At 49.8% G+C, this 21,255-nt stretch overlaps 1 protein-coding gene across 1 annotated transcript in view; it reads left to right on the top strand.

Annotated features, from left to right (window-relative positions):
- The first annotated feature begins 554 nt into the window (after positions 1–554).
- The window catches only part of LOC119979524 (protein-arginine deiminase type-2-like), a 95,079-nt gene continuing 74,378 nt past the window's right edge, over positions 555–21,255 (top strand). The window contains exon 1 of the mRNA XM_038821890.1: positions 555–807. Coding sequence (XP_038677818.1) covers positions 716–807 — 92 coding nt within the window. The 5' untranslated portion in view covers positions 555–715. The remainder of the gene's footprint in view (positions 808–21,255) is intronic.

Below are 21,255 nucleotides of genomic sequence, written 5' to 3'. Positions count from 1 at the left end.
GCTCTTTCAGAGGGCCGGTATAGACATGGTGAGTATAGACATGATGGGCCAAATGGTCTCCTTCTGCACTGTAGGGTTTCTATGGTAATCTCAATGCAGGTTAACTAAACGGGACAAGTATTTCCAGGTCTGCAGGAAAACCAGTTAAGACAGTTTGGGAAGATAACTATTCATTATGAATGTCAAGTAAAGAAAAGAAAAATTAAAACTTGTTTTAAGTCTACAGGAGTCACAAAATAACATTAATTCCAATGAGGATTTTTGCGATAAGGAAATCCTTTAAATGGGGACATTTTTTCAAAAACAGATTAATTGTTGACGGATTTAAATGACTGAGAGGAGAATTTAATCATAGGAAAACACTTGATATATGAGACTGATTTGGTTTCATTGAATAGTTCCCTACAAACAGGTTACGTGACATAAGTAAATGCTATAGGAACAGGACTCTGATTGAACAGATTTGGCAATTTGTTGGATGATGAATTCCAAAATATATCAATATTGCAGACGGATGTAAAAGATTGAGGGATGTATGAGCTATTTTATTGGATTACACTAAGTTATAGATATTTCTTACACCTGAAGACAGATGAAGAGGGAGACTGGTGCCTGTCGGTTGTGATTGCAAGCAGAGCAGTGGATGTTTGCAGATAAACTTCTACTTGAGCTGAAACACCGACTCTTATTCTGCAGAGACCTGTAAACCTTCACTATGTCCAAACAAAGGACCCTGCGCGTGGAATGTGGGAAACCCAACCAGGTGATTTATGCGCTGGGAACTGTGCTCAACATCGATGTTTACAAGTAAGTTGCAAAACTGAATTGACTTTACTCCCTTACTAGTTATTCCTTGTACATATCCCTGTCGAACAGTTCGGATGGAGCAGTTTTTGTAGTGTGTGCAGGAGGGTTTCCTGACACAATATGTGGATAGGCCGACAAGAGGCGGGGCCACATTGGATTTGGTACTGAGTAATGAGCCGGGTCAAGTGTTAGATTTGTTTGTGGGACAGCACTTTGGAGATAATGACCACAATTCGGTGTCATTCACTATTGCAATGGAGAGGGATACGACCATACGGCAGGGCAAGGTTTATAATTTGGGGAGGGGTAATTATGATGCGATTAGGCAAGAAATAGGGAGCATAAGATGGAAACAGAAACTGTCAGGGAAAGGCACAAATGAAAAGTGGAGCTTGTTCAACAAACAAATACTGCGTGTCCTTGATAGGTATATCCCTGTCAGGCAGGGAGGAAATGGCCGTTTGAGGGAACCATGGTTCACAAAAGAGATTGAATGTCTTGTCAAGAGGAAAAAGGAAGCGTATATAAGGATGAGAAAACAAGGTTCAGTTGGGTCGCTTGAGGGTTACAAGGTAGCAAGGAATGAGCTAACAAAAAGGGCTTAGGAGAGCTAGGAGGAGGCATGAGACGTCCTTGGCGGGTTGGATCAAGGAAAACCCCAAGGCTATTTACTCTTATGTGAGAAATAAAAGACCGGTAAGGGCAGGTCAAGGACAGTAGTGGGAACTTGTGCATGGAGTCGGAAGAGATAGGAGAGGCATTGAATGAATACTTTTCTTCAGTGTTCACCAAGGAGAGGGGTTATGTTTTTGAGGATGAGACTGTGATACAGGCGGGTAGGCTGGAGGAGGTAAATGTTCTGAGGGAAGATGTAGTAGCAATTTTGAAAAACCTGAGGGTCGACAAGTTCCCTGGGCTAGATGGGATATATCCTAGGATTCTTTGGGAGGCAAAGGGTGAGATTGCAGAGCCTTTGGCTTTGATCTTTGGGTCCTCACCGTCCACGGGGATAGTGCCAAAGGACTGAAGAGTGGCGAATGTTGTTTCTTTGTTCAAGAAAGGGAATAGGGATGACCCTGGTAATTATAGGCCGGTTAGTCTTACTTCGGTGGTCGGTAAACTGATAGAAAACGTCCTGAGGGATAGGATTAATGACCATTTGGAAAGATGCAGCTTAATCTGGGATAGTCAACACGGATTCATGAAGAGTAAGTCTTGCCTCACAAATTTGATTGATTTCTTTGAGGAGGTAACTAAGTGTGTAGATGAAGGTAAAGCAGTTAATGTCATATACATGGATTTCAGTAAGGCGTTTGATAAGGTGCCCCATGGTCGGCTGAAGAAAGTAAGGATGTGTGGGATAGAGGGAAATTTGGCCAATTTGATAAGCAACTGGCTATCACATAGAAGACAGAGGGTGGTGGTGGATGGAAAATTTTCAGACTGGAGATCAGTTACCAGCGGTGTACCACAGGGATCAGTGCTGGGTCCTCTGCTATTTGTGACTTTTATTAATGACATGGAGGAGGGGGCTGAAGGGTGGGTCAGTAAATTTGCTGATGACACCAAGATTGGTGGAGTAGTGGATGAGGTGGAGGGCTGCAAAGAGACATTGATAGGATGCAGAGCTGGGCCGAAAAACGGCAGATGGAGTTTAACCCTATAAGTGCAAGGTGATTCATTTTGCTAGGACAAATTTGATTGCGGATTACAGGGTCAATGGCAGGGTTCTGAGGAATATGGAGGAACAGAGAGATCTTGGGTTCATGGCCACAGATCTCTGAAGGTTACCACTCAAGTGGATAGAGCCATGAAGAAGGCTTAGTATGTTAGCGTTTATTAACAAGGGCTTGAGTTTAAGAGTTGTGGAGTTATGCTGCAACTGTACAGGACCCTGGTGAGACCACATTTGGAGTATTGTGTGCAGTTCTGGTCACCTCGTTATAGGAAGGATGTGGAAGCATTGGAAAGGGTGCAGAGGAGATTTACCAGGATGCTGCCTGGATTGGAGGGTAGGCTTATGAGGAAAGGTTGAGGGAGCTAGGGCTTTTCTCATTGGAGCGAAGGAAGATGAGAGGCGACTTAATGGAGGTTTATAAGATGATGAGGGGGGATAGATAGAGTGGACATTCAGAGAATATTTCCTCGGGTGGATGTAGCTGTTAAAAGGGGGCATAACTATAAGGTTCGGGGTGGGAGATATAGGAGGGATGTCCGAGGTAGATTCTTTACTCAGAGAGTGGTTAGGGTATGGAATGGACTGCCTGCTGTGATAGTGGAGTCGGACACTTTAGGAACTTTCAAGCGGTTATTGGATAGGCACATGGAGCACGCCACAATGACAGGGAGTGGGATAGCTTGATCTTGGTTTCGGACAAATCTCGGCACAACATCAAGGGCCGAAGGGCCTGTTCTGTGCTGTACTGTTCTATGTTCTACGTGTTTGATCCTCTTTGGATTTTGTTTATTGTCACGTATACCGAGATACAGTGAAAAGTACTTTTCTGTGAGCAGTTCAAGAGATCATTAAGTACATGAAGATAAAATAAAATAAAATAAAATACATAATAGGGCAACACAAGGTACATAATGTAAATACATAACACTGGCATCTGGTGAAGCATACAGGGGTGTAGTGTTAATCAGGTCAGTCCATAAGAGGGTAGTTTAGGAGTCTGGTAACAGTGGAGAAGAAGCTGTTTTTGCGTCTGTTCATGCGTGTTCTCAGACTTTTGTATCTCCTGCCCGATGGAAGAAGTTGGAAGAGTGAGTAAGCCGGGTGGGAGGGGTCTTTGATTATGCTGCCCGCTTTCCCCAGGCAGCGGGAGGTGTAGATAGTGTCAATGGATGGGAGGCAGGTTCGTGTGATGCAGGCATTGTCAAAGTCGGGATGGTCGCGGAGCTGTCCGTCACGGCGCTCCCGATCGCGCATATCCGCGCGCAACAGCCAGCTTTTATTAATGCAGGCTGCAAGCAGCCTTCAAAATGGCCACGAACATATTAAAAAAAAAAGCGGCGCAGAGTTTTGCGCATGCGCACCGATGAGCGGGCACACATGCACAGTGCAGCCGCATTTTTTAAAATCTGATCACAGCATTTTTGAAGGCCGTTTGCAGCCGGCATTGTTATAAGCCGGCTGCAAAAAGTTCAGGGAGAATAATGTGATTGGTTGCTTTCTGAACTTTGATGCTGATGAGGTGGAAGCCTCTTACTCCAAGAATGGTGAGTGATCAACGATGGTTTCACCGCAGCTGTAACTTCAACCAAGAGATGTCAACGTTTTTAATCTTGATTTTTAAACATTCGAAAGTGCCTGCAGATTGTGTTTGGAAGCTTTATCAATTATTTGATTTTTTAGTGTCTTTTATTTTTTTACTTTTTAATTGTAATGTTTAGGTGAAATATGGTGAAACTCCAATTTCTAGAGGATGAAAGCATTTTCAGTTTCTGCATTTTTTTCCTGTAAAATTTTATCAAATAAACCCCCCCTGCCCCCAAATTTGTAAACAAAAAAGCTGTTGCCCGTGAATTTGCGCAATCGGAGACGCAAAAGATTTTTTTTTAAATTTGATGTAATCTTTCTGCCTGAAGGGAAGCAGAGAGCAGGTCACGCCCCTCGAACTTTGACATCACGTGCTTTGGGCGCGATTGCGATTCCTCCATTTTGTCAGCAGCAAACAAGGTAAGAGAAAATGGTGGGTTGCGAAGATCGGCCGTCATGGGTCGCGAAGGTCGGCCGGTGTGGGTGACGAACATTGGCCGGTTAGTAAAAAAGGGTCCCTGAAAAAGAGTTTGAAAAACACTGCTGTGATGGACTGGGCTGTGTTCACGACTCTCTGAAGTTTCTTGCGGTCTTGGGTTGAGCAGTTGCCATACCAAGCGGTAATGCAGCCAGATAGGATGCTTTCTATGATGCATCTGTAAAAGTTGGTAAGAGTTAATGTGGACATGCCGAATTTCCTTATTTTCCTGAGGAAGTATAGGTGCTGTTGTGCTTTCTTGGTAGTAGCGTCGATGTGGGTGAAACAGGCAGATTTTTGGAGATGTGTACCCCTAGGAATTTGAAGCTGCAAACCATCTCCACCTCGGACCCGTTGAAAATGTGAAAAAGGAAAATAAAAATATTTATGTTAAAAAAAAGATGTCCGTGATGAACCATCAATCGAACACGAGACGAGTTGCTGTACAAAAGTTAGGCTTTAATAAGCTAGAAGTTAGCCCTGCGGTCGACTACAGTAAATGGACGACCGCCGGGCGTTCTGACTATTTATACCTCGGTATGGAGGCGTGGTTAACTCAGCCTCTCGACCAATCGGAGAGCCGTCACATGACTGGTCTCAACCAATCGGTCGAGAGGCACATGACCGACCAGGGCCAATGGTAAGCCGGTGTTCTGCATCAATGGCAAACAGCTATGCAAATCATACCACCACAGTCCGCGAACACGTCTGCCATCTGGACCTCGCAGGCTGAGTGCATGACCAGGGATCCCGTCCGGACCTGTCGCCTTCTGATGGTTCATCTTCAGGAAGGCCGATCTGACTTCAGAAGCTGTGATGGTGGGTATGGGCGTGTTATGGGTTGCTGGGGCATTCAACAGCGGATCTTTGGTTTCCTGCTCGAACCGAGCATAGAATGCATTGAGTTCATTGGGGAGGGGTGCGCTGCTGCTGGAGATATTGCTCGCTTTGTAGCCGGTTATGTTGTTTAGACCTTGCCACAACCACCGAGAGTGTGTAACGCTAGTCTGTGATTCTAGCTTGGTCTGAAATTCTCTCTTAGCATCTCGGATGGCTTTGCGGAGGTCATACCTGGACTTCTTGTATAGGTCAGGGTCGCCTGATCTGAACGCCTCAGACCTTCAAACATCCTTTTTGCAAATGCTGGACTCCTGAAATCTGAACTGTGAGGCTCCACGGCTGGTGTAATCATTTTCCACTTGCTGCCTCATTTTCTAGTCCCAGCTCCTCCAGGACATTTGCGTTGCGTGTCACCAAGTGTAGTCCCCTCTGACTCGCTAACTAAGCCTGTCTTGAGTGGGTGTCTTAGGACTGCTGCTTGTGAGGGTGAATTGCAGTGACAGGATTCACGGAGAATGCTGAGGATTGCTGAAGCAGAAAGGCCAGGTTTCTCTTGCTAATCTCGTAAAAGTATAGTATCATTGTGTCAGCTGCTGAAACCTTCATGCATGCGAGGGCATGACTACTCCAATGCTCTGTCACCAATTTGCCACCCTTATAAATCTGAGCTCATCCACACCTCGGATGCCCCCATCCTAGTTCACCCACGTTCCATTCACCAATCACCCCTGTGCATGTTGACCCACATTGGCTCCCAGTCCAGCAACGTCTCAATTTTTAAATTATTATTAATTATTATCATTATTTTAAAATTCCAATTTTTTCCAAATTTTTCTGTGACCTTACCTGTCCTAATCTCTGCAAACGGCTCTCGTGCTCCTTAACCCTCTTGGGTATCTGCGCTCCTCGGGTTCTGGCCTGTTATGTATTCCTGTTTTAATTATTTTATGATTGTCAGCTGTGCCTCACCGCCTGAGGCCCTCTAGAAATCCTAACCTGAACCTCAGTTCATTGGAGGAGTACTGGCTTGTCAGTTGGGAAAGGTATTGGGCAATAAATGTATGAATTTAAAATTGGTTTTGCACGCCCTGATCAAATAAGAGTCCAAATTCAAATGCCACGGACATTGCCTTGATGAAAACTACTCATGCTCTCTTGGTCCTCCATGTGCAATGTGTATACTTCAGGGTTTTATACTTATAAAAGTGTGGTGAATTATAAACACTAATAATCCACATTGTATTGTACAACATGTGTTGAGCCTGTACCTTGTACTAGATCATGTGTAGTTGCGCGGCTCTACCCATAGGGGAAGATGAGGAGCTTGTACTGGGCTCCACCCTTGGCTCCGCCCATGGCTCCTCCCCCTAACCGGAAGTATTGAGGGGCAGCAGGGTAGCATGGTGGTTAGCATAAATGCTTCACAGCTCCAGGGTCCCAGGTTCAATTCACGGCTGGGTCACTGTCTGTGTGGAGTCTGCACGTCCTCCCCCTGTGTGCGTGGGTTTCCTCCGGGTGCTCCGGTTTCCTCCCACAGTCCAAAGATGTGCGGGTTAGGTGGATTGGCCATGCTAAATTGCCCGTAGTGTCCTAATAAAAGTAAGGTTAAGGGGGGGGTTGTTGGGTTACGGGTATAGGGTGGATACGTGGGTTTGAGTAGGGTGATCATGGCTCGGCACAACATTGAGGGCCGAAGGGCCTGTTCTGTGCTGTACTGTTCTATGTTCTATATAAAGGTTGCTGTTGTGAGCCTGCCTGCCAGTTCATCTAGAGTTCATCTCATCACAGGCAGGCTCTGTTGTAAGACGATTAAAACCACTGTTCGCTTCTAACCACGTGTCGCGTGAATTGATGGTCTCATCAATTTAATCGTCTTAAGAAACAGTACGGAATGACCATGGAATCAGCCCTCAAACCTGATCGACTGGAACTCGACCCACAGGATGCAGAGGCGAAATAAATCTTTTCACACTGGCTCCAATATTTTAAGGCCTACCTGGCTGAAGCAAGCACTACTGAAACTACGGAGGAGCAGAAACTCAGCCTACTGCACGCAAGGGTGAGCCATCGTATATCTACTCAGCTAAACTGTACAGGCTCATATACAGAGGCCCTGGCCCTAATCGACAGAATGTACGTGAGGCCCGTCAATGAGGTCTAAGCGCACCACGTTTTTACTACTCGCCGCCAGTGCCCCACAGAATCACTAGAAGAATTCCTAAGAGACTTAAAAACCTTATCCCGGGACTGTAATTACCAAGCTGTAAATGCTGCAGAACATAGGAAACTCGCTGTCCGCGATGTATTTGTTGCAGGCCTCAGATCCAATTACGTGCGCCAGCGGTTGCTTGAGAAGGGGGCCCAAAACTTAGAAGGCACTGTAGAACTCGCCACTACTATGGAGATCTCATTCCGCAGCCTCACCTCGTTCCCCGCGAACTCCGCGACCCCGTCATGGGCCCCTGACCAGCGACTACCCCAGGCCTGCACCGCGCAGCCACCCAGCCACTATGCTACTCCAGCCTGCCGCTTTTGTGGCCAGCCCCAGCACCCACGGCAGCACTGCCCGGCCCGCAACGCAACCTGCAGCAGCTGCGGTCGCAAAGGACACTATGCCAGTGTATGTCTGGCGAAGAAAGCTCCAGCCTCAAACCCTCCCGCAGCCCAGAGCACTTGCTCCCTGAATTCGCAGGCCCGCAGGCCCCGTAACGCCGCGGCCTTCACTCCGACCCCACCCACCACGTGCAACCCTTGGGGGCCGCCATCTTGGAAAACCCCCACCACGCGGCTGGCCACGTGCGACTCATGGGGGCCGCCATCTTGGACGCCACCTTCCTCGCCGCCCACCACGTGCGATCCACGGGGCGGCCATCTTGGGCTCCATCCTCTCCAATCTCAGCAACCCTGATCGAAGACTGCGACCTCAGCGGGCATTCATCACGGGGCCACTCCAGCACAGCTGATCGAACCGCCGACTACCCACAACTCAGCGCGGTCACGTTGGACCAGTCGTGTCTGAAACACCTCCGCAACTCCATGATGACCGATAAAATCAACGGGTATGGTACACCGTGTCTCTTTGACTCCAGGAGCACCGAGAGCTTCATACACCCAGATCTGGTAAGACGCTGTTCACTCCCTGTTTTTCCTGCACGGCAAACTATCTCCCTCGCTTCGGGCTCCCACTCTGTTCACCTCGGAGGGTGCACCGTCGCGGCTCTAATGATCCAAGGTGCTAGCTCAGGGGTGGGCAAACTTTTCCGTGCAAGGGCCACATTCAGAAATTCACAATTTTAAAGGGCCGCATAGTATATTAAGTAAAATAATTAATATTTTAAATAGCCAAAATAAACGGTCTTTAAAGAAAAAAAAGCACATTTATTTGAAAAACAAAGTAACTCAGTAAGTAACAGAACAATATCAATGAGAATGATGCATCTGACTGCAGTCATTTACCAGTTTGTTGAAATCAGGTGTCAAGTTGCTTGTGCTGATCCTTAACACTGACAGAAGCACAGCCTAGCCGAGTCAACGATAAAAACGCACGTAGTGGGGTGGATGAGTGGGGCTGCCTTATTGGTCGGTTTAGTTGGGTGTGCGACCAATAGGAGTCCAGGTTAAACTGCGGGCCGTAGTTTGCCCACCCCTGCGCTAGCTACTCTAATTTTCAACTATACGTCCTGCCCGAACTCTGCGCCCCACTCTTACTGGGACTCGACTTCCAGTGTAACTTCAAAAGTCTCACCCTCAGCTTCGGCGGACCCCTACCCCCACTCACCATCTGCAGCATAGCCACGCTGCAAATCTCCCCCCCCTCCACTCTTTGCCAATCTCACTCCGGACTGTAAACCCGTAGCCACTCGCAGCAGGCGGTATAGCCTGCAGGACAGGGTGTTTATCTGAGCCGAGGTCCGGAGGCTCCTACATGAGGGGATCATAGAGGCCAGTAACAGCCCCTGGAGAGCCCAGGTGGTGGCCATCAAGACCGGGGAAAAATTCCGCATGGTCGTGGACTATAGTCAGACCATTAATCGGTTTACGCTCCTCGATGCATACCCCCTCCCCAGGATTGCAGACATGGTGAATCAGATCGGCCAGTATCGTATTTTCTCCACCGTGGATCTGAAGTCTGCATACCACCAGCTACCAATCCACCTGGAGGACCGCCACGACACGGCATTCGAGGCAGATGTCTGCCTCTTCTATTTCCTCCGGGTTCTCTTTGGCGTCACGAACGGGGTCTCGGTGTTCCAACGAGCAATGGACCGAATGGTGGACCAGTACAGGCTGCGGGCCACGTTTCCGTACTTGGATAACGTCACCATCTGCAACAATGACCAGCAGGACCACGATGCCAACCTCCATCGATTTCTCCAGACGGCCCAGAAACTCAACCTCACTTACAACATGGAGAAATGTGTTTTCCGCATGACCAGGCTAGCCATCCTCAGCTACGGCATGGAAAACGGAGTCCTGGGCCCCGACCCGGACCGTATGCTTAGAACTCCCTCTCCCTCATTGTCCCAGGGCCCTCAAATAGTGCCTAGGATTCTTTCCATACTATGCCCAGTGGGTCCCTCAATATGCGGACAAAGCCCGCCCACTATTTAAGGCCACACTTTTCCCCCTGTCGGCTGAGGCTCGCCAGGCCTTCAACTGCATCAAGGAGGACATCGCCAAAGCGGCCATGCGGGCGGTGGATGAATCCGTCCCTTTTTAGGTTGAGAGCGATGCCTCAGAGGTCGCTCTTGCAGCCACATTGAATCAGGCAGGGAGACCAGTCGCATTTTTCTCCCGAACCCCCTCCGCTTCAGAACTTCGACACTCCTCGGACGAAAAGGAAGCACAAGCCATTGTGGAGGCTGTACGTCACTGGAGGCACTACCTCGCAGGTTGAGGGTTCACCCTCATCGCCGACCAAAGATCGGTTGCCTTCATGTTTAACAACTCGCAAAGGGGCAAAATTAAAAATGATAAAATCCTGAGGTGGAGGATCGAACTCTCCACCCACAAATACGATATCATGTATCGACCGGGGAAGCTCAACGAGCCCCCAGATGCCCTGTCCTGCGACAGCAAGCAGAGCGACCGCCTGAACGCCATCCACAATGACCTCTGCCACCCGGGGGTCACCCGGCTTGCCCACTACATCAAAGCCCGAAATCTACCTTTCTCCACTGAGGAGGTAAAAGCCATCACCAGGGATTGCCCAATCTGTACGGAGTGCAAACCGCACTTCTATAGACAAGACAGGGCCCACCTGGTCAAGGCTTCTCGGCCCTTTGAACGCCTCGCCATCGATTTCAAAGGGCCACTTCCCTCGAATAATCGGAATGTGTACTTCCTGAATGTCATCGACGAGTTCTCCCGCTTCCCTTTTGAAATCCCGTGCCCCAATATGACCTCCCACACAGTCATTAGGGCCCTGCATAGTATCTTCACCCCGTTTGGTTTCCCCATCTACGTACACAGCGACCGGGGTTCGTCCTTCATGAGCGACGAGCTGCGTCAGTACCTGCTCGACAAGGATTACCAGCTATAACCCCAGGGGGAATGGGCAGGTGGAGAGGGAGAATGCGACGGTATGGAAGACCGTCCTACTGATCCTCCGGTCCAGGAATCGCCCGGTTTCCCATTGGCAGGAAGTCCTCTCCGACGCGCTCCACGCTATTAGGTCTCTCCTATGTACCGCCACCAACCAGACCTCTCACGAGCGGCTCTTTGTTTTTTCCAGGGGCACTACCACGGGGGCTTCGCTCCCAGCATGGTTGAAGACACCAGGCCCGGTATTCCTCCGGAAGCACGTCAGGGCACACAAAACTGACCCACTCGTAGAGAAAGTGCTTCTACTACACTCAAATCCCCAATACGCCTTCATAGAGTACCCTGACGGCCGTCAGGACACTATCCCTCCGGGACCTAGCGCCGGCAGGATCGAATCCCACCACTACCACCGCCGAGGTACCCCTCACACTACACCCCACACAACTCGTCGCGCCCCACACCCTCGCACCTACCGGGTCGCTACACATGTTCCGCGCACCCGTGCCCACAAGCTTCCAGCGCCCCCAGTCCCCAGTCAAACCAGACGGGTACGAAGCTTGGACAGAATCACCCCCGGAGTCTGCCATCGTACCCCAACCAACCGTGATCGTCCAGCCACCAGAAGAGGCTGCAACCCCGATGCTCCGCCGATCACAACGGACAACTCGACCACCGGATAGACTCAATTTGTAAGCCATCACCCCCGCCGGACTTGATTTTTTCACAGGGGGTGAATGTGGTGAATTATAAACACTAATAATCCACATTGTATTGTACAACATGTGTTGAGCCTGTACCTTGTACTAGATCATGTGTAGTTGCGCGGCTCTACCCATAGGGGGAGATCAGGAGCTTGTACTGGGCTCCACCCTTGGCTCCGCCCATGGCTCCTCCCCCTAACCGGAAGTATAAAGGTTGCTGTTGTGAGCCTGCCTGCCAGTTCATCTAGAGTTCATCTCATCACAGGCAGGCTCTGTTGTAAGATGCTTCTAACCACGTGTTGCATGAATTGATGGTCTCAACAAAAAGCTGAGAAGCTGAATGTATAGGTTTCTTTTACCCAAGGCAGCTCGCACTTCATCAATTATTATTCGTGTCCAGAGCAATGTTTTTTATGCTTGTAGATCAGCATCCTTTTGATTTGTGTCCAGTCAGTTGACAATGTATTGCAACCAGCAATATATGGAAGTCACTCGGTCTTACATAGTCAGGATTTGAGTGTTTGCAAATCTAGCAGGGATTGGAATGGGTGGGGGAGGGGGAGGTTTTCAGGGACAAATAGTGAGAAAAACAATAAGTTCATTACTTCTCTGAATCTAACTGGTCGAACTCGGGCGGCACAGTGGTTAGCCCTACTGCCTCACAGCACCAGGGACCCGGGTTCGTTTCCGACCTTGGGTGACAGTCTGTGTGGAGTTTGTACGTTCTACCTGGGTCTGTGTGAGTTTCCTCCGGGTGTTTCGGTTTCCTACCGCAGTTCAAAGATGTTAGGTGGATGCTAAATTGCCTCTTAGGCTGGGGCTACAGGGAGGGTGGTCTTTCGAAGGGTCGGTGCAGACTCGATGGGCTGAATAGCCTCTTCCTGTACTGTTGGGATTCTATGAACTAGCCAACTTTCTCCCCATTTTGTTCAGTATATTAACTTATTTATCTCCAAACAAATAATTAGGCACTCTAAATTTATTTTTAAAAACATATTTAATTCCAAATGTGACTGGCCACACAACGGGGAAACACAAAGTTTGTTCTTTCTTGATTAAAAGACTTTTATATTTCCAGCTGTAATCACATGGTTGGTTGTTTGTACGTGTGGTTTCCTGCAGGTTGAGTGAAGCACAGGCACGGCACTGTCCAAACTGAGCCAAAGTGTAGCCATAGTCTGCTACATGTCAGCTGGTCCGCTGCCACCTGGATGGCAGTGGTTGCGACAGTTCATTATAAGATTCCTTAAGGTTAAGTATGTTCATTTCTATTGTTGGTTTCTTTACCACCTGAAACGTACAGACTGGCAGCTATGTCCTTCAAGACTTGGCCAGTTAGACCTTGATCTCTTTTTCCACTTACTTTGTGTGTTCCATTGTGAACTCCCTTCAGTCTCATTAACCAAGCCCCCTCTTGAGTGGGTGTCTTTGGGATATTGATAGCTGACACTGTACCCAGTTGGAGTGTATCAGAGTCCAACTTCTTCCCTCAGTTGCTTGCTTGATGTTCAATGTCTTCTAGTTTTATGTCCATTTAAAATATTTAACACCTACCTCTTTAACAACTTTGGTATATTTTGCTGCTTTAAAAGGTACTATATAAGTGGAACCTGTTCTTGTTGTACATGAAAATAGGACTGCATTACTTTAAAAAGTGCTTAAAATGATGGAACCTGACACAGAAGGGGTAACCAATCTAAATGGCCTCATGATGACACCTGGTGACTAAAACCTACAATAGCTGCATCTACACTCAAAACTGCACGTAAAGCATCTCAAGGTTGTGACATTAATGGGGAAATCCTATTAAAAACACCATTGGCATTACCAGAAAAAAATAACAGGTAGGAATGGGAACATTTAAAATGAGCAATCCCATGTGGGGTATTTAGATATTTTCCGTGTAAGAGTCATTAACGATTTTAACAATATATGTATTAGTTGTCTATCATATATTAATAAGTGTGATAGTGACATTCCAAAGGATATTTGTGAGCAATGCTGTGCGCATAATGTTACATGCAACATCATGTGGCAGCACCCACCCGAATAAAAAAGCAGCGATTCATCTATGGAAAGCATCAAAGTCAAAAAATCAGAAAGATTTTTAAATGAAAGCACACGGAATTGGATAACCCTCTGACATGCATTGGTACTTGGTCAGGACAAAGGGGATAGAGAGCAGGGAAGAAGGTGAAAGAGTGAAACAATTTACTGAAACGGTTAAACAATCTTAGATGAAAAGTAGAGTTTAGCAAAATAAAACACCAAGCAGGAATGATTGAATTTGCAGTGGTTAGCACTGCTGCCTCACGGCATTGAGAACCTGGGTTCAAACCCGGCCCCAGGTCACTGTTTGTGTAGAGTTTGCACATTCTCCCCGTGTCTGCGTGGGTCTCACCCCCCACGAGCCAAAAATGTGTAGGGTGGGTGGATTGGCCATGCTAAATTGCCCCTTAATTGGGAAAAAACAATGGGTTCTCTAAATTTAAAAGAAAGGAATGATTGAATTAGTAGGTGTGCTAAGAATTTACTTGCGTTTAATAATATAAAAAGTCGGAATTAGCTGAAAAGTGTTTCTTAGTACCAAGTGATGAAAGGTAGAACCTATAGGTAGCAGATGCAGATAGTAGTGTTAATAAATTAGTTTTGTTCGTAAACAAAGCTTGCTGTTTTTTGTTCAACGTGACACATTCAAGCCATCCAGGTAAGCTGAGCAGAGAAGAACACATGGTACCAGGGGTGTTTCTTAAATAAAATAGTCAGGTTTAGGGAGAAAGAAAGAATCTCCGTTCGAAGTATTTCTCAGCCTTAAACATCGAAGCCGTCAGTGAAAAGCAAAAGATTGTGCTGTTACTAAATTTGGCTGGACCGCTGGCTATAGAATTTTATTACTGATTCCACTTTGAGAATGAAGTTGATAAAAATAAGTTTAAGGTGGTAATTGAAAAAATTGATAACTATTGTAGCTTAAAAGAAATGAAAAGCTGCGTGAACGACTGCAAAGGCAACAACAAGTATTGCTAGAATAACCTAGTAATATATCCGTGTGAACAATGTAACTAAAAATACATGTTCCAAAAATTTCTCTGGGGAAAGTGGTTCGAAAATCCGCATGGGGGCTGACTCCGTTGAAGCTGTGGCGCAGCTGAAACATCAGCGCACTACAGAAGAAGGCCAGTTTGCGCAAGCTTACCTGAAAAAAGTGCCCTTCGGAAGAAGGACAGTTCGCACATGCGCAGTTGAAGAAAAAAAAACACAATCCGGAAGTTGACCGTCCTGCGCATCCGCATGACAATGTTGCGCATGCGCACTTGAAAAAAGAGCGCACTCCGGACGACGACCATTCTGCGCATATTCTGAGAAGTTTGCGTATGTCATCACAAGCGTGATGACGTGTATGCGTTGTGCCCACGCCCACTTAGATATGATACAGCAGTCATCCTTTTGACCCGACCCGACCTGACCGCCGTGATCTGGAAGATCGAGCCCAAACCGGAAGTAAAGCCCCGACCTCGATTTGCAGCCGACCCGGCCTCGTAGCTCCAAACCCGGCCTAACTACCGACTCCAGCCCCCGGATCGCCCGGCCTAGTCCCCGGAGCTCCCGACCCGACCCCCGACGGCAAGACCCGTCCCAACGCGACCCCGGGAGACCTGCCCAGCGACCCGACCCGGAGAGGACCGCCCAGCAACCCGACCTACCTAGTGATGGAAGAAAGAAAAATCCCGTGGACGCCCCACCGTGCCGACTTCAAGATCCGACCCCAGGAGCGCCCAGGGAGGGAACAGACCATGGGACCCAGCCCAACCTGCCTCAGGAAGCCCCTGCCCACGACCCAGGACCCCAGAAACGGCGGAGACCACACACGAGGACCTGAACGCGCTGCAAGGTATTCCCGCGCCCGCAGAATTCCGGGACCCATCCGGATCGCAAACTCACCCCCCCAGTAACCCGTCTACCTCAACCAGCACCCGGGACCCTGCCAGACGCGACCCCGGAAACGTAAACAGCGCCCTGGACTCTGCTGGCGCCCTGGACCCCACCAGACGCAACCACCTACCTTCCACAAGGGCTGACATCTCCCATCAGATTCCAGGATCATCCAGCAGCAGCCGCCGACCGAGGAAGCGAGGGAAATGCAGCGGTCTGTAGGTTAAACGGAAGCAACGCGGTTTCAAGACCCCTCTCCCCAGCATTATCCTGGCAAATATCCAAACGATTGAAAACAAGCTGGATGAACTTAACGCCAGACTTACCACTCAGAGGGAAGTAAATGACTGCTGTGTGCTCTGTTTCACAGAGACATGGCTCACCCCCGCCACACCAGACTGTGCCATACAACCTGAAGGTTTCTCTATTCACCAGGCGGACCACACGGCATCTTCAGGCAAAGCGAAGGGTGGAGGGGTTTGCCTCCTCATCAACTTCTCCTGGTGCTTGGATGTGGAGAGCCTGGCGACCTACTGCTCCCCTGCCTGGAATACTTGACCGTAAAGTGCCGCCCATACTATCTTCCATGTGCGTTCACTTCAGCCATTATCACAGCGTTCTACATCCCACCCCAGGCAGAAGTGAGGAAGGCGCTGGATGAACTGTATACAGTCATAAACAACTACGAAACAGAACACCCGGAGGCCTTGTTCATCGTGGCCGGAGACTTCAACAAGGCCAACCTCAAGAGTGTACTGCCAAAATTCCACCAGCACATCTCCTGTCCCACCAGGGGTGACAACACTCTTGACCACTGCTACTCAAAAATCAAGGGCGCCTACCATTCCATCCCCCGACCGCATTTTGGGAAATCAGACAATAAGACTGTGCTCCTTCTCCCGGCTTACAAGCAGAAACTCAAGCGGGAGAATCCAGCTAAGAAGAAGGTTGTGCAGTGCTGGTCCGTGGAGACAGAAGAGCTCTTACGTGACTGCTTAGAGACAGTGGACTGGTCCATATTTAAGAACTCAGCAACTAACTTAAATGAGTATGCCACCACCGTCATAGACTTCATCAGCAAATGTGTAGATGACTGCGTGCCAAAGAAAGCAGTACGTCCGTTCCCCTACCGGAAAACATGGCCTAACCGCGAGATTGACTCCCTACTGAAGGACAGATCTGAGGCGTTCAAGGAGGACGACCCTGTCCTATACAAGAAATCCAGGTACGACCTCTGCAAAGCCATCCGAGATGCCAAGAGAGAATATCAAACTAAGCTAGAGTCACAGACAGACTCTCAGCGGTTGTGGCAAGGACTAAACAACATAACAGGCTACAAAGCGAAGCCGAGCAGTAGCTCTGGCAGCAGCGCACCCCTCCCCGATGAACTTAATGCATTCTATGCTCGGTTCGAGCAGGTAACCAACAATCCGCTGTCAAGTACCCCAGCAGCCCATAATTCGCCCATATCATCACAGCTTCCGAAGTCAGATCGGCTTTCCTTAAAGTGAACCCACGGAAGGTGACAGGCCCGGACGGGATCCCTGGTCGTGCACTCAGAGCCTGCGTGGACCAGCTGGCAGAGGTTTTCACAGACATCTTTAACCTATCCTTACTCCACTCCGAGGTCCCCACCTGCTTCAAGAAGACCACCATCATACCAGTACCAAAGAAGAACCAGGCAACGCGCCTCAATGACTACCGCCCGGTGGCCCTGACGTCAGTTGTAATGAAGTGCTTCGAGAGGCTGATCATGAAACGCATCACCTCCATACTCCCGGAACGCCTTGACCCACTTCTATTTGCATACCGTCGCAACCGGTCCACATCAGACGTCATTTCCCTGGCCCTATACTCATCTCTAGAGCATCTCGAAATCAGACTCCTATTCATTGACTACAGCTCTGCCTTCAACACCATAATCCCAGTCAAGCTCATAACAAAGCTCCAAAACCTAGGACTTGGCTCTCCACTCTGCAACTGGATCCTTGATTTTCTGACCAACAGACCACAATCAGTAAGAATGAACACCAACACCTCCTCCACAATAGTCCTCAATACCGGTGCCCCGCAAGGCTGTGTACTTAGCCCCCTACTCTACTTCCTGTACACACACGACTGCGTGGAAAAACTTGGTTCCAGCTCCATCTACAAGTTTGCTGACGATACGACCATAGTGGACCGGATCTCGAATAACGACGAGTCAGAATACAGGAGGGAGATAGAGAACCTAGTGGAGTGGTGTAACGACAACAATCTCTCCCTCAATGTCAGCAAAACTAAAGAGCTGGTCATCGACTTCAGGAAGCAAAGTACTGTACACACCGCTGTCAGCATCAACGGGGCCGAGGTGGAGATGGTTAGCAGTTTCAAATTCCTAGTTCCAGTTTCAAACACCAAAAATCTGTCCTGGTCCACTCACGTCAACGTTATCACCAAGAAAGCACAACAGCACCTATACTTCCTCAGGAAACTAAGGAAATTCAGCATGTCCACATTAACCCTTACCAACTTTTACAGATGCACTATAGAAAGCATCCTATCGGGCTGCATCACAGCCTGGTATGGCAACTGCTCGGCCCAGGACCGCAAGGAACTTCAGACGGTCGTGAATACCGCCCAGTCCATCACACAAACCTGCCTCCCATCCATGGACTCTATCTACACCTCTCGCTGCCTGGGGAAAGCGGGCAGCATAATCAAGGATCCCTCCCACCCGGCTTACTCACTTTTCCAACTTCTTCCATCGGGCAGGAGATTCAGAAGTCTGAGAACACGGACGAACAGACTCAAAAACAGCTTCTTCCCCACTGTCACCAGACTCCTAAATGACCCTCTTATTTATTGACTGACATCACTAACACTACACCCTGTAATGCTTCATCCGATGCCAATGCTTATGTCGTTACATTGTATATCTTGTGTTGCCTTATTATGTATTTTCTTGAATTGTGTTTAATTCCCATTTCTTCCATGTACTGAATGATCTGTTGAGCTGCTTGCAGAAAAATACTTTTCACTGTACCTCGGTACACGTGACAATAAACAAATCCAATCCAATCCAATCTAACAATGACAGTGAAGAAACAGAAAATGAGCAAGAAGAGGAAGACTATGAAGGTCTATCTCGTTTATTTGCAACTAGTGACAACATGATCACAAGTAGCATACAAGCTGTGCAGGGCAACGGCGAGACTGACAGATCTCAGCTGGACTGTATAGAGGCTGACAATGAAAGTGCAACGGATCAATTGAGAACACATCGATCGTGAACAGCCAACAAGAAAATGAAGACATCTTGGAAAAGTTGACTCCAGATGAGAAACACAAAGAGCTCAAAGAGAAGTCAAATAATCCGGACTTCCGGTGGCGGCAATGAGCAGTTAAGCCGCACATTCGGCGGCTCCCGCGGAGATCGGACTTTGGGGCTCTTTTCAGGGCCCCCAACGGAGCTGTAGCGGCAATTCCCAACAGGGGAAGAGGACAGCATTCGACCCCAACAGTCCTATGGTCCGGACCAGGAGCGGGGCAGAGAAAAAGCCGAAGAAAGCACCTCTGGAAAAACGGGGGCAGGAAGGTAAAATGGCGGCCGGTGGAGACCTCGAGGAGCTGAGGAGGTGGGTCCAGGAGCAGCAGGCAACTCTGCTGCGCTGCTTCCAGGAGCTGAAGTTGGAGCTGCTGGAGTCCCTGAAGGTAACCAACAGGGAGCTGATGGAGACCCAGACAGCCCAGGGGGCTGCGATCCGGGAGCTGCAGCAGCAGGTCTCCGAAAGGGAGGACGAGGTCGTGGCCGTGGCGGGGAAGGTGGAGATGCACGAGGCGCTCCATAAAAGATGGCAGGAGCGGTTCGAGGAGCTGGACAACCGGTCGAGGAGGAAGAATTTGCGGATCCTGGGCCTCACGGAGGGGCTGGAGGGGTCGGACCTAGCGGCCTATGTGGTGATTATGTTAAACTCGCTGATGGGGGCTGGGTCCTCCCAGGGGCCCCTGCAGTTGGAGGGGGCCCACAGAATTCTGGCTAGGAGGCCCAAGCCGAACGAGCCGCCGCGGGCGGTATTGGTGAGGTTTCATCGGTTCGTGGATCGTGAGTGTGTGCACCGGTGGGCCAAGAAGGAGCGGAGGAGCAAGTGGGAGAACAGAGAGGTGCGGATCTTCCAGGACTGGAGTGCGGAGGTGGCGAGGCGAAGGGCCGGGTTTAACCGGACGAAGGCGGTGCTCCACAGACGGAGTGTGAAGTTCGGCATGTTGCAGCCGGCACGTCTGTGGGTCACCTATAAGGGTCGGCACCATTATTTTGACTCCCCGGAGGAGGTATGGGCCTTTGTGCAAGCCGAGAAATTGGACTCAAACTGAGGGTCTGGGATGGGGGATGTTGTATTATACTGTATTTACTGTATTTGCATTTGCTTGGTTTAGTGTAAAAAGTAGGTTGGCCTTAGGGTGGGTGGGGTGATGTCGTACTGTTTTTTCTATAGGGGTTATTAAGCAGGGGCCAGGTGCACGGGTTCGGGCAGAGGGGTAAACGGGGAGTTCGGGGAGCTGGTGGGGGGGACTGACAATGGGAGTGGTCCTGGAGGAGGGCCCGGCAGGGCGAAAGCGTGGGCTTTCTGCGGGTTTCCCGCGCTGTGGGATGGTGGGGGCGGGGCCGGGGCTGAGAAGCGCGGGTCGTTGCTGGCTGTTTTCCTTTCCCGCGCAAGAGCGGGGGGAGGGGGGACCCGTTGACGGGCACAATGGAGGAGGGGCAGTCCCACGTGGGGAGGAGCCGAAGGTAGGACGGGAGTCGCCGGGGTCAGCAGAAGTTAGCTGGCTCACGGGAGTGCTGTGGAGGGAGGGGCGCAGCTAAGAGGGGTCCTAGCCTGGGGGGGGGGGGGGGGGGGGTGGTACCGGGTTGCTGCTGAAACGGTCAGGAAGGAGCTGGAGGACGCAGGGGGTGCTGGAGGGGGGGCGTTGCCGCCGTGGGAAACTGGCAGAGCGGGGGACGCTGGCCGGGGGTGGGCAAGGGATGGGGTATGGCTAATCGGCAGGGGAGGGGGGCAGGGAGCCCTCGGATCCGGCTGATAACCTGGAATGTGAGGGGGCTGAATGGGCCGGTCAAACGGGCCCGGGTATTTGCGCACCTGAAGGGACTGAAGGCGGATGTGGCCATGCTCCAGGAGACACACCTGAGAGTGGCGGACCAGGTTCGGCTGAGGAAGGGATGGGTGGGCCAAGTATTTCACTCAGGACTGGATGAGTAGAGTAGGGGGGTGGCGATCCTGGTGGGGAAGAAGGTATCGTTCGAGGCGTTAAATGTGGTGGCTGACAGTGGTGGGAGATATGTGATGGTGAGTGGCAAGCTGCAGGGGGAGCGGGTGGTGTTGGTGAATGTTTACGCCCCAAATTGGGACGATGCGGGGTTTATGCGGCGTATGTTGGGCCGCATTCCGGATCTGGAGGTGGGGGGCCTGATCATGGGGGGGGACTTCAACACAGTACTGGATCCCCCATTGGATCGATCCAAGTCCCGGACAGGTAGGAGGCCGGCGGCGGCTAAGGTGCTGAGGGGCTTCATGGACCAGATGGGAGGAGTAGACCCCTGGAGGTTTGCGAGGCCAAGGGCCAGGGAATACTCGTTTTTCTCCCACGTACATAAGGCCTACTCGAGGATTGATTTTTTTGTCCTGAGCAGGGGGTTGATGTCGAGGGTGGAG

This window comes from Scyliorhinus canicula, chromosome 16 (assembly GCF_902713615.1).
Source record: "Scyliorhinus canicula chromosome 16, sScyCan1.1, whole genome shotgun sequence".
Taxonomy (NCBI): domain Eukaryota; kingdom Metazoa; phylum Chordata; class Chondrichthyes; order Carcharhiniformes; family Scyliorhinidae; genus Scyliorhinus; species Scyliorhinus canicula.
This window is presented reverse-complemented; position numbering and strand designations above follow the sequence as displayed.